The sequence below is a fragment of the Thermobia domestica genome, chromosome 13, assembly GCF_964235325.1.
Source record: "Thermobia domestica chromosome 13, izTheDome1.hap1.1, whole genome shotgun sequence".
In the NCBI taxonomy this organism is placed as follows: domain Eukaryota; kingdom Metazoa; phylum Arthropoda; class Insecta; order Zygentoma; family Lepismatidae; genus Thermobia; species Thermobia domestica.
The window spans coordinates 35,840,005-35,854,759 of NC_137466.1; the positions used below are offsets into that span (position 1 = coordinate 35,840,005).

At 37.1% G+C, this 14,755-nt stretch overlaps 1 protein-coding gene across 5 annotated transcripts in view; it reads left to right on the top strand.

Moving 5' to 3' along the window:
• Positions 1-14,132, top strand: part of LOC145668096 (divergent protein kinase domain 2A-like) — a 73,811-nt gene extending 59,679 nt beyond the window's left edge. For all 5 annotated transcript variants that reach the window (XM_081735617.1, XM_081735615.1, XM_081735616.1 and 2 more), the window contains 2 exons: positions 7,322-7,462; positions 13,257-14,132. In XM_081735617.1, the coding sequence (XP_081591743.1) occupies positions 7,322-7,462; positions 13,257-13,447 (332 nt within the window). In that variant the 3' untranslated portion in view covers positions 13,448-14,132. The remainder of the gene's footprint in view (positions 1-7,321; positions 7,463-13,256) is intronic.
• Positions 14,133-14,755: the final 623 nt, after the last annotated feature.

Sequence of the window (14,755 nt, forward strand, 5' to 3'; positions counted from 1 at the left end):
GTAAACGAGTTTTTGAAGGGCAGGTATAGGAAATAAATAATTACATGGCAAGTCTTCAAAATTCAGAAAGATTGCTGGATGCTTATCCCAACACTATTCATGAACTGACAAATCACAACTCTTAAAAAAATGTAATAAATTTAGAAAACACGAGCCATCGCAACAACTGCAAAATGCCAGTTGGAATCTGAAAACATGCGGTGAAAATTAGGAGTGTTTGCCAATTTGAAAGATTGAATAATGGACGTTTGGTGCACATTAGAAGTAGTCCTAAATTCACACTGGTTAATTATAGAACAAAAATAAGCATACCATTGGCTTTTTGGAAAATTTGCTATTAAAATGATGTGTCACATTCTATAGTTTTTAATTCAAAATGGCGGATTTCAAGATGGCTGCCGTCAAGGATACCCTTACCGTATCACTTCCCTCTAGGCATAATATGTATTATCGAAGCTTTTATCCACTTATTATCATTAATACGCGGGTTAGAAGCGGAGGTAAGGGACTTTCGCACGTAGTAAGTGAACAATTAAATGCCTGTAACTTTTTCCCAAATGAGTGTATCTCAAAACTATCTTCACCATTGTCTTCCTGATTAAATTCTAGCCCGAAATTATGTATCATATTACCCTATTCCCATTTAAAAAACTTGATCTTAATTCAAAATGGCGGATTTCAAGATGGCTGCGGTCAAGGTCATACCTACCATACAACTTCACCCTAGGCCTTATATGTATCTACATGGTTATTCTTTCATTAACGCTACGTTTACAAAGGTTAGTAAGGGACTTCTACAGTAATCTCTAATAACCACATCACAACTCTTAAAAATTATAAAAAATAGAAAACATGCACGATGGCAAAAATTTCTTTCATCACAAATAATACATATATGTCCTCTATCAACTATAAAAATTTCATTCAAATCGGAGCCGGACAATTGGGTGATGTCCCTTGTAAGTCAAGCTTTAGAACGGGTGTTTACCAAATACCAGAAACAGTATATGCAATTCAGTATAAAAAATAATAAATATACTACAAAACAAGTTTTTTAAAGATAATTTGGTAAATAAAATACTAATGACGACAAGATTTTTGAACAAGAATGCTAGTTAGTTCTTTGGAATGACCGTTCCTCATCCGCTTCCAGTGACTTGATTATGGATTTCTGTGGTTTTGGCCTACTGAAAAGAGGAATCGGAAGACATCCCACCACAAATGAGGAATTTCAGAAAAGGTGTCATGTTCTCAATTTCCCTCTATCAACTTCAATAGAGCAATCTTACAGGTAAAGTTGTTTCGTACAGTTGTAATCAAAACCCGTGAGTAACAAAACAGAAGATGAGTAAACACCTGTAATTAGCTAATAAGACTCAATATGAATACTCTCCTTATTGAAAACAGATATAAAGGGTGGACCACGTTGTGGTTTCTTTCGAGAGTATTATTTTGTTAAGAGTGACAGCTCATTCGTGCCCAAACAAGTGAAAGAAACGCAGTACAATATCTCCGCAGTACGGAATGAATTTATTGACGCTTGAACAACGTTGGAATGTATTGAAATCTTATTTCCAAAGTGAGTGTTGTATTGCCGAAACAGTGCGAAGCTTGAGAAGAAAGTTCGGTCGAAGTAATGCACCAACAGCGCCTACTATACGCGAGTTCGTGCAGAAAGTTCGCGAGATTGGCGTGTTACGTAATTGCACAAAGTATCATCATGCCTCAGTCCAAAATATTGCTGCTGTTGTCGAAAGTGTACGTTCAACTCACCACAGATCATAACAACTGAGCATTAGCCACTCTAGCTTGAGGTGAATTCTGCTTAAAGAGCTCGGATTATTCCGTTACCAAGTTCAACTTACTTAGGAATTGAAGCAAAATAACCATCCCTTTCGTTATCGGTCCTCTCTCTGGGCTTTTGAGGAGCTCAAAATTGATTTCCATTTTGGTTACAAAATCATGTTTTTGAATGAGGTGCATTTTTCACTTCGGCGGCTGCTAACAGCCAAAACTGCCGTAATTGGGGCTTGAAAAACCGACACATCGTCGTCAAGAAGTCATTGTTTCCTCAGTGTGTGACTATTTGATGTGGTTTGTGAAGTGGCGTCATTATTGGTCCCTGTTTTTTTCGAAGATGGCAACAATGTTACGGTCAACGGAGAACGCTATAGAGGCATGATCAATTTCTTCCAATAATTGCTGCATTAGACGTGGGCAAGCTTTAGATCCGTGCCACACTAATTGTCCCGCAATCGCTGTTCTACGTACTAAATTCAATATTCGTGTCATCAGTCTTTTTGTGATGTTGCTTGGCCTCTACGAAGCTGCGATTTGACGACATTATATTTTTTTTTTTTTTCGGAATGAGAGGAGGGGGAGCATTAGAGATCAATGCTATGCTGAGAATTCAGAAATGATTCGGGCACCTGACTACAATATTGATCGACCAATTCATGAAATAGCGCCACAAACCATTGAACATGTACTGCGAAATTCAGTTGATAGGGTGGGCTACTGCCAAGCAAGCCGAGGCAGCCATTCGAAGAAGGTAGGAATCTTCCATACCTAATCTGAAGGTAAATTCTTTTCAATAAAGCAACAAAGATTGAACCATATTGAACGGTGTTTCTTTGCTACCACGTTTAAAGGAGTTGAGTTGAATTTGAGTTTAACGTCCCATTTAGCAACGAGGCTATATGAGACGTGGACCTACTGATTAATGTGGAATCCGAACCACATGAGCTCCCGCCGGGAATCGAACCCGGGGCTCCCACGCCTATGATAACCGCTTAGCCACGGAGGAGCTAACACGTTAAAAAAGAAACCAGCCGATGACCCACCTTTTGTATTTTAGACTACAATATGCGATCATCAAAGTATTTTTGGTAACTTAATGTGTATTTTCATAAGCCGACAACAACTTAGGTTTTAATGTTTTAATAAGGTACCACTAATACAAGTAAAGACCATACGCTATCCCCATGTACAGTTGTTGTCCAGTGCCGCCAAACTGTAGGTAGCTTAGAATGTCACTAAATTTATTTTGAGGGTTACTTATTGCCGATCACAAGGTAGTCGATGAAGCTGACAATTTTTTTGTATTGCCATGTTTCTAGGAAACAGTGATTTTAATTTCTGCTGCTTGTATGTATATATACGCAGGTCAGATATTCATTCACTCACTTGTGTTTAATTTACGAAAATTAAACGTAAATTCTAACACCGAAAAAAAATAGGAGAAAAAATGTTTCAACTTTACAACCGTGAAGATTTAACAAGATAAAGAAAGAACCGTGTCAAGTGAACCTTGAGAAATTGTGATTATTTTTTGGAGGGGGGTTGTTACTTCTAATAAAGTACGTATAGTCTACTAAGTTTTTTTTCAGGAAGTTTTGGACATAAGGCAGGTCGAAGGACACATCGAGAAATGGGTTCTGCTGGCGGGAAGGGTCGGTTATTAGCATCCATTTGGATATTCTTTTTTGGTCACAAGAAAAGGCCACTGAGCCTTTGAGCTGAAATTGTACGTAAGGGAATAGTCTCTTCTATAATTTGTGACCGTTCAATATACATTTGTCAGGCATTTTTCTCTTGAGTGGAGTTTGACATCCTTTTTCAGATGAATACCCACCACGCGAATTCACTGTGGAATAAGCTGGAAGATAGGAGTAAAGAATATGTCATACTGTTTCAAATACCCATTATCTGCTAAGAAATTCACAAACAAATCAACATAATACGCGAGCGACGCCAAACACATACATCATGTTGAAAGTTCAAAAATAAATACATCTGGAAAATCTCTCTAAATTAATTGAAGATTTAGCAAAAATTCTTTACAAGGTGCCTCCCCGGGATTCGTGTAAAATTGATTCAAATGCAAAGTTCTCCGCGACCCAATATATTGTACTAATTTTAGCGGTACACACCCCGGTAATTTGCATATTTATGGGCCTTCATATATCCGGAATTAATCATACACTACTATAATGCTCGGACACAAAATTGCTTTTAGTTTCTTTAGATATAACTGACATCAATGTGGACATATGCAAAACAAATTACATCAAATACTGCTTTGCTGACACATGTTACCCACTCTGGCCGTCATCTTGAATCCACCATATTGGATCAACTGTCGGTTTTTCAAATAGGAATAGGTGCAGGTGATACATGTAATTCATGCACAATTTTCTCCGAAATTCTTAGTATAGTGAGTTTTACTGTAGCTTGCACCGTTTATAAGGTGTTGCATGTTAAATCTCTCCAAACACTTTATGAATATTGAACCAAATAGAAAGTTGTAATCTTCTACGTGATTTATCGTTGACGAAATATTCTCTAAACATTCATACATACAAATACAGACGTCAATACGGAAATGGTAGGTCTTCACCCAAATCTGGAGGTATCTGGATTCACATTACGCATTTTAACCTAATAAACTACTTCCTTGTTATAGGATAACATGGAAGTAATAACAATCACTCACAGAAATGTAATAAGATGATGACACCAATATTGTAAAGAGTTTGTTTATAAATACAGTCGCCAATTCTGTCGAGGAATTTGAAACTTAAAATATATAAAACGATAATCATGCCTGTTGTTCTGTGTGGTTGCAAAGCACGGTCGCTTACTCTGAGGGAAGAACATAGACTGAAAGTATTTGAGAACAAGATCCTGAGACGAATATTCGGATCCAAGAGGAACGGGAATGGGGAAAATTTCATAACGAGGAACTACATAATTTATACGGAAATGAAGGATCTAATTTCATTAATGAGGTTGGTCATCGAATAGCAATCAAAACTGGTGACCCCCGAGCTACTGCATTCCTTTTCCAACGTATCAGCATCGCCATCCAGCGCGGGAATGTGTCATCGATCTTAGGCACATTACCTCCTGGTAAAGAACTGGACGAGATTTTTCTTCTATAACACACAATAAGACGGAAGTAGAGACATCCTAGGAGGCTGACAACCACTTTGACTATGTTCATGAAGAATGTTTTGAATCCAGATGACAAAGCCAGACTGTTAGCTGTCTCCTCCTCCAAAAACGGAGCATGGCTTCAAGCCCTACCTTCTCACACACTCGGCCTACACCTTTCTAATGAGAGCTTTCGTATTGCTACAGCTCTGCGCTTAGGTGCTAATATCTGTGAGCCTCACTTTTGTCCTGCTTGCAACGCATATGTTGATAATAAAGGATTACATGGTCTTTCATGTAAAAAAAAGTGCGGGAAGACAATCTCGACATCATATTGTAAACGACATTATTTGTAGAGCCCTCGTTTCAGCGGGAGTTCCTTCAATAAAAGAACCAAATGGTTGTTGCCGCTCTGATGGTAAAAGGCCTGATGGCATGACTCTGGTACCGTGGAAAAATGGAAAGGCACTAGTCTGGGATTTCACATGTTCCGATACGTTTGCTCCTTCCAACTTATCCCATTCTTCAATTCAGGCAGGTCTCGTCGCCGCTCACAGAGAATCAGACAAAAGACTAAAATACTCAAACCTATTGGACAAATATTGGTTTGTAACAGTAGCAATAGAAACCAGTGGGTCTTGGGGTCACGAAGGATCTAATTTCATTAATGAGGTTGGTCATCGAATAGCAATCAAAACTGGTGACCCCCGAGCTACTGCATTCCTTTTCCAACGTATCAGCATCGCCATCCAGCGCGGGAATGTGTCATCGATCTTAGGCACATTACCTCCTGGTAAAGAACTGGACGAGATTTTTCTTCTATAACACACAATAAGACGGAAGTAGAGACATCCTAGGAGGCTGACAACCACTTTGACTATGTTCATGAAGAATGTTTTGAATCCAGTTTGGATAAATATAAATTCTAGGAAGTCATGGCTAATGCCGGTAAATTTGGGAGTGGTAGCAACATTATCTACAGATTTTACTTTGTTGCTCAAAATCGTTAAAGACCCGAAAGATATTGTTGTCAAGCTGTCCGATGTTTATTTTGGAACAAATATGCTATTACTTAAACTGTCTAAAACCTACGCAAAAAATTGACAATATTAATTCTTTTGTACTTTTATTCTATAATGTAAATCAACATTTTAAGTGTAGAATTGATTTGAAAAATACTTGTGTTACTATCAAATGTATTTATAATATTGACATTATAAAAATGCACAACAATGTACCAAATTTACAAAAATATACAGTAACTCAAAGTGGTGGCTTCTCGAAAATAAAAAAAAAAAATCAAATAAAGAATAAATAAATTTCCAAAAAAAAAAAAAAATTACGGTTTACCAAACATTGTTAGGGTCATCAAATCTAGGAGGCTCAGATGGGCAGGTCATGTAGCCAAGATGGAAGAAAGTAGGAACACTTTCAAAGTCTTAACTGGATGACCAATCGGAGAACGATCATTAGGAAGACGTAGGCGCAGATGGGAGGACAATATTAAGACGGATCTCGCAGAGATTGGAATACAAAGTGGAAACTGGATCCAGTTGGCTAAGGATAGAAGTCAGTGGAGAGTTTTTGTGAACGCAGCATTGAACCTTTGGGTTCCATAGGCCACACAGTTAGTTTAGTAATCTTCTGATCAGGGATGATAGAGACAAGTGGATCATGAATTTCATAAAATGAAGAAGTATGAGTAAACGAAAAGATACAAGTAACCCCACGGATTGCCTGATCTTGAGTTATTCCAGTTTTATGTTCTCCTGGCACGGTTCATAGTGAGAAACCACATATGAATATCACATATCACTAAAAATATCTTTTTTGTTTATCTCTCTCTATATAAAATTTAACTACCCTAGGATAGGAATATGTCCACCATGAACTTGCATAACATCTAATATGTGTAAAAAACGTTGCCGCATACCAGATGAATGTTTTCAGCATGACATGTACAGCTCACAGATGACGAGAAGAACCCTAGTAGAAGTAGTGTGACGTAGGTATGGGCTCGCCCACTTTTCGCACGGGGGTTTTAAATGACACCACGGAATAGCACACAAATAACTACCCGGAGTAGCAGACATCTAAGTATAGACCACACCTCAAAAACCGAAAATGGACTTGACCGTATCGTTGACCTTTCCGCGCTACCCCTGTTTTAGGGCTCTTCTCGTCATCTGTGAGCTGTACCTTATTGGTTTTCCAGTATTGAGCATATTTGTAAATTTTTGACGTGCTATAAATATATTTTACGGAATGCAAGATTTTATTTTTATTATTGTTTTGCACCGAATATTCAAATGTATTCTGGTACACAAATAATAATAATAATAATACATTGTTTATTTATTATTCTTGTTATTTCACGCAATTTCAGCGGCTGCTTGCAAGCAAATGGGTCTTCATTCTCACCTGATGTATGCTTTGATCTGTCAGCAAGTACTGAGCGACGAGAAAGAACACAAAATAAGTAATTTCTTCAATCGAGCAACGAAAGGAAAACCTCGCCAAATAAAAGGTAAGAGGGGACATTAAAATCATATGTCGATCATTCACCTCTTTAGCTTGCTCCTGCCAAAAGAGTGTCTTTCCCGCTTGAATAGGTTAATATTTCAAAAAAGGACAAAGTTTGAAGGAAATATTTCAAAAAACGACTACAAAAGGTTGAGAAACGAGATGTTTCACAAACTGTTCTGTTTTAAACTAAACTGTTCTAACTAAAAGGGCTGTTTTAGTTTGGCTACACAAAATAAAGCTTGTTTTTTAGTTTGGCTACACAAAATAAAAGTTATTCATTGTTTTCATCGTCATGACTATTCAGAAAAAAAACTAGAAGGGAGAAAAATTATTCCTGCCAGAGATGAAGATTTCTTCTGAAGGGAAAATTCCTTGGCATCCCCTCTCGCACTATGTAAATTCACACACTGATACGATCACAACTTGTTTTGTATCAATGCAAAAATTTCCACTTACGAAAATATGAGCAAAAATGGTTATCTGTAAGAACAGAGGCAAAAGGAGAAAGAATTAATGACTCAGGAGTTGAACAAACTTCTTGGTTTTGTTCTGACTGTTCCAGCATCGAATGCGTACGCAAAACGCATGAACAACAAATAATCTGATGGTAGAAATCGATTTAATTTATTTAAATGAAAGCTGACTTACAAATCACTATGAATGTCGATTACACTTGCAGAGAGTTTGTAGATTACGCAAGGAGAAATCCCAGAGTTTATGCTGCTGCCAAAGGTGTTGGTGATGTTGATTTGAGTTTAACGTCCCTTTCAGCAGCGAGGCTATATAAGACGGGACCTACTGAATAATGTGGAGTCCGAACCACATGAGCTCCCGCCGGGAATCGAACCCGGGTCTCCCACGCCAAAGGCGCGTACGCTAATCACTTAGCCACGAAGGAGCTCGGTGCCAAAGATGTAAATAAATACAGCTTTAAATAACAGAATTTTTACTTTGCAATCATTTTGTAGATGGTTTGTGTAATGTTTTTAAACATAAGCATTTTTAATGTCCGTAACAAAATATCTCTTGTTTTAAAAAAAAATGCAACTCAGGAAGGACTACGGAAATCTATCAGATAAACACGAATTCGTATTGAACACCTGGAGGAGCATTAGGTAGTTGCTGAAATTTTGAAAAATGTGTGTAACAATCCGTGTGTGCAACAAGCACATGGTCAGTGAGACATTGTAAATAGGGTATAAGGTCACCAGTGCAAATGTGAAAAAATGAGATCTCATAAGTAATTGTTTAGAGCTTTCCTTTTCAGCACTGCGCTACTGTATCAGATGTGAATCTGTATCGTCATTGGCTATTGTACATCGCGATTTACTCTTGTTATTCTTGTTCTATGCTTGTCTCATCAGGTAGAGAATTTTTTATAAAATAATTAGTTTTGCAACATTTCTCTTCCTACACACAAACTATATACACGGTGTAATGGGAGGTAATTCAAATACCGCGGTAGGTGATTGTACGTAACTAGTACATAAAAACAAAGTCATATGAACATATATCACGAAACGCCTAGTTTTCGAGTAGATTGGGGAAAAGGAGGAATAATGAAAAATACCACTTACATATTCGTAGATTTATTACTAGTAATACTATTAATGCATACAAAAGTGTACAAATGTAGTGTTAAGAGTTGTGCCGCGTGAGCCTAGATCCTATGCTTCGCGCTTAGTAGCGAGACCCTGATCCCAGATTAATGTCCTGTGCGTCAGTTGTGTGAGTGAGTGCAAACAGGTCAGTGTCGTGTATTACAGTTGCAGTTCGGGGCGGTGAATGGGCCAACATGCCCACCGTGTTCACAAATGCACAATACGCAGACATAATATTCGTCTATGGGTTCTGCAATGGCAATAGTCATCTGGCAGTAAACGAGCACTGGCGTTGATTTCTAAACCATCGAACACCAAACATCCATGTGTTCGCCACCGTGCACGAGTTCATCAGGAACCATGGCACAGTGTCTACTGTTAGATATGCTGAGAGGGAAAGAAGGCTGCCTCGTGCGGCACGTCGGCGTATACTGCAATACGTGGAACGCAGCCTCACAACAAGTACCAGGCGCATAGCATATCGGCTCGAGGTCGGATCTGATATGGCAGTGTGGAGAGCATTAGTGGAGAAAGACCTGTATCCGTACTACTTACAGCATGTACAAAGCCTTCGTGATGGTGTTGAAGAGAAACGTGTGACCTTTTGTACATGGGTAACGTAACATGAGCACTTAATCCCGTATAGCATTTTCACCGACGAGGATACTTTTACGCAAGATGACATAAATAATGGCCACTGTTGGCATTATTGGTGTAATACCAATCAGCATACCACCATCCCCACAAATTTCCAGCACAGTTTCTCGCGTAATGTGTGGTGTGCCTCGGTGAATGACATATGCAATGGCTCGATCGAGCTAGACAATAACCTGAGTGGCTAGACTTTTCTTCAGTTTCTGGAGACACTACCGCCTACATTTGAGGACATGCCACTGGACATTTGCCAAAACATGTACTTTCATTAATGATAGTACTAGTAATAAATCGGTGAATACGTATGTGGTGTTTTTCGTTGTTAATCCTTTTCCTCAATTTACTCGAAAATTAGGTTTCGCGATATATGTTCATATGATCTTTTTTCATGTACTAGTCACGTACAACAACCTATTGCAGTATTTGCATTACCTTCCATTACACCCTGTATATGCATAGTAGGTACATAGGGGAAAATATATTTGCTTGTTTCAGGGGGTATAGAAGCAAAACCTGCTAAATCCCATTTTTCAGTTTTGTCAGGAAACGAAAAAGAAAGTGACGCCGTATGTTTCAGAATTGTTGAACAATTTGTTTGTTTAGTGATCACTACTTAATACAGATGAGTGAAATCTACCAGTAATAGAAGAAAAATTCAACAATTCTGAAACATAAGGGCATCGCTTTTTTTTTTTTTTTGTTTGTTTGTTTGTTTGTTTGTTTGTTTCCTGCAGATTTAGCATGTTTTGCTTCTATACCCCTGATATATAGACTTGGATATTTGCAACTCGTGACCTAGAAAGTCGAAGAATACGTGCTCGCGAAATAACTTGGAACGCAGAAGATAGGAGAACTATCGAAAATTTGAATCATATACCAAAAGTTTTTTCTGCTTCCAGCTGTGTGGTGTTACAATGCAATCTTGTTGCATTTTACTTTCTGTTAATTTAAATCAGAATGTTGCCTATATTGATAGGTTAAATAAATATAGTACCCTTTTCCTGTTCCTGCGCTGCAGCATCTTTGTAAGAATATACGTTAGGTTTGAATGAAAACCTATCTCCTTGTGATCCAGAGTTGAACAGAGCTGCTGCTGTGTCCAGATTCTCATAATGTCTGCCTACCGTCACTCTATTCTCAGCAGTAGGACGTGGCCGGTAATGAAATTGAAACCCATGCTACTAGCAAGCCAATGGTTACTTCATTCTTCGATTTGGACGGGGCTGCGATGCTGGCGTGCATGAGATTATTCATGTTGATGCTTAATGGCTAGGGCCTTGTTCCTGGATCCCACAAATCCTGAGGTACGGAATGAATTCGACCTAGAATGACAGTATCCTTGCCTGTCTAGTGACAGAAGTGACGTGTAGATTCTGGTGTCAACCAACAATACGTTGCCAAGGAGAAGTTCAAAACTTCTGCATTAAATCACCATTAGTGGAAACATGCACGAAGAAATTCCTCTCAGCCTATTTCAATATATTTCCTAGTAATTTCTCCACACACACATACACAGGTATTAGTGATGCCTTCTCCTGATTTCGAGCATAACAAAATGAAAAATGATATAAAATGTTTCAGTTTAACGTCCAACGAATACGGCCTTTAGGCTAAGGAAACGGATGATTAAGGCAAGTGAATGATGATGGAAGAATTGGTAAAATAAAAATGTGGGAGGAAACGGGAGTACCCCGAGAAAATCCTCGGACACGATGTTGTCTGCCACAAACTATCTTGTCCGGGGATAGAATTAGGAACCCCACGTAAGCGTTCTATCACTGAACCACCGTACTCCCTCATAACAAAATGATTAATTATTGCCATAGGGTAGAAATTAGCGTTATTTATTCATAGATAACGCTCGTAGCTTTTCCTCTTAATCTCCTTTCAGCCAAGGAGCGATGCAATTATCTTCAGTCAAGAAATTCAGTTGAATTAACTTAAAAATGTTAATATCTATGTTATTAAGTCACTTGTTATTTGATGCTTTATTTATGGGAAACTATCGTAGCACTTTCCTATTTGGATAGGATCATCTGAATTGTCTCACAAACTGTAGTTAAGGAAAAAAAAACAGAACAGATGTAAATACTATACTTTTACACTTCAAATACTATATTTTTATATTCTACAAGAATATGTACTTCATCAGTAGTTTATCTTAAAGCTAGTAGCCCTTTACGATGAGATGCAGACCAACATGAAGTTACAAAATATATTAGAGAGGATAAAAAGGTATTAAAGCGATGCAAATAGATTTTGGAGTGGAACACTGTTACTGTAGCGTTAAACTCTATTGACATTCATTCCCGGCGCGGCGGGAGCTCATGTGGTTCGGATTCCACGTTAATCAGTAGGTGCTGTCTAATATAGCCTCGCTGCTGAAAGGTACGTTAAACTCAAAATCAACTCAACTCTGTTGACAATCAGCATAGAGGCAGTCAAATTCTTCATTTATTTTGATATGAATGGACAAAAAAAATAAATAAATAAATAAAATGAAATACTGAAATGTTAAAAAAGTCCTCCATAGGTCCAAACTACGCATGTGTCAGTTGTATTTGGGCACTACTTCTTCATTACTTGAAGGTACATATACAATCAACCTGAACGCGTTTTTTTTTTTAATTCTACTTAAGTTACGTATGTCAGTACAAAATATATATATATATATTATTACACTGGAGCTCAATGTTGTTTCTTTTTACGTAAACCAGTTGTGTATAGATGCAATTAAACCAAGTAAATGTTCGTTACATTTATTACTTTCAAAATATATTAAATAATTTTCTTAAATAATGTCAGTTATTTTTTTAAAATAAACTGGAAAGGCATTAACGTGTAAGTTTCTTTGCATGCTTCCAGTGATTCTTGTATCTTTATAAAAAAAAATGTTAATCACTATCCAATTGAAACATTTCTAGCTACTTTCTTGATATTAAAGTGAAACGTAGTGGAGGTAGTTCCGATTCAGAATTGAGAAAGCTCAATTACTTCTTGTGTGCTTGTATAAATTCATTTTTCAATATTGTTATTACCCCCACCCTCTTACTTTGCTTTATTCTCTCATTTGATCGCATTGAAAAGCATTTTTCGTAGAGTGTTCTTAATTATAACTCAATGTGTCTTCACCCGTATTTTCATTCGAAAATGTGTGCCTCTCCTGTTTCTATCCGTATTTCCATTCCGACGTGTTCCTCCATCCGTATTTCCATTTGGGAACGTGTTCCTCTCTTGCCTCCATCCATATTTCTCTTTGAATCCATACTCTATCTGTATTTTCATTCGGAACATGTGCCTCTCCTACCTCCATCCATATTTCCATTCTGACAACGTATTCTTCTTCTTCTTCCACCCATACTTCCATTCGAGAATGTGTGCCTCTTCTACTTTCATCCGTATGTTCATTCGGGAACTTGTTCCTTTCGTATTAGACGTCTCGATCAAATTATGCTCAAGAAAATATACGTATGTATATAGTGTAGGGTTTCGCGTTGTGTAAATAAATTCATTAAATGGTAAATATTTCTTTTGTCGTAGGTCTTTTGCATTCTCCTCCTGGCTCAGTATCACAAACGATTAAAGAGCTGTTAGCGGAGTGCATAGAGGAAAAGGAGCCCGGGGGCAGAATCCGGGCGGCCGAAGAACTCATAGACTTGTTGGACGAATTTGATTCCGACGCCAAAACGAAAGAGAGACCAGAGAAGAAGCGACGAAGACATGTTCTCTAAATGCAATTCACAATAAGTAGTTATATCAAATATTTTTCTAACGAAAAACTCTGTTTATGTATATATTTAGTTATAGTTACGTTAATTGCATAAGTGCCTTTTAAAATAGTATATTTTTATTTTGTATATACATGTGTGTGTGCGTGTGTGTGTGACATAATTTGTTGTGTGTAATTCGTAGCATTGTTGTGAAGTTAGTGGCAGGGCCATTATTATTTTAACAAATAATTAAGCTAGTGAGAATGTAGTGTGTAACTTCATATAAAAACAAGCTCTAATCAAAACGAAGCGCTTAAAGTGCGTCTACATTTGCGATGTTATAGGTAGAATATATATATATCGTGCTTGTTTGAGAGGCATATGTCCATTTTATCGTACATATTTTATTTATTTATTTATTGATGAACAAAAGAAGAATATTAATGGTTAAATATTCAGAATTACTTTTGTTAATTAGGACAAACAGTTGCATACGAAAAAGTAATCCTCAAGTTCGCAAAATACACTACGCTGGGAACGAAATTTCCATAAGATTCATTACAAGAAAATACTTTCATGTTTTTATGTTGTTTTTTTTCTTCTTTGTTATGTATGATTCAGCAAACTTCCTTAATTATTAAAATAATGACTTCTAAAATGACAGAATCTCCAATTCGTGAGTTTTACAGTCGTTATTTGTGATATATCTGACAACATATTATGCATTTACAAAGCTCTGTAAAGAATCTCAGCTGGTAACACTTCGTATCTTTTTTTAAAAAATATTAATTTATATATGTCTATCTTGTAACACCACGCCAATACTATATCTTAACTGTCAAAGATCAATTGAATGAAATTTTAATACTACGAGTAAATTTGGAGACTGTATAAACTGTTCATCATTTTGAGTTCACACTAATGTGTTTGAATCTAATAATATTCTTATCTATAAACAAGTTATCACTTACACTATAATGAAATTTGGGTACATGTATCATTTCCGATAGGGATTATAATTCAGTGCGATTGTTTGTTGCCGTTACTCAAAGCTTGTCAGAATAGTCGACAACCTTTCTGGAAAAGGGACCAGTTATGATATCCTTTACCAGTGATGTTCAGTTGATTTTATTTATGGCATAATAAATGAGAGTTAGAGTTGAGCAAGGGTTAACAAGAATCCTGTCATCTATATTACGGACATCTTATTTCATATATTTTTTGTAAGGTATGATGGATTTTTTATTATTTATATATATCGGGTGGTCTAAAAATGGCGCCCACAGAGCACTATTCTACAAGTCATAATAAAGCAATATATATATATAT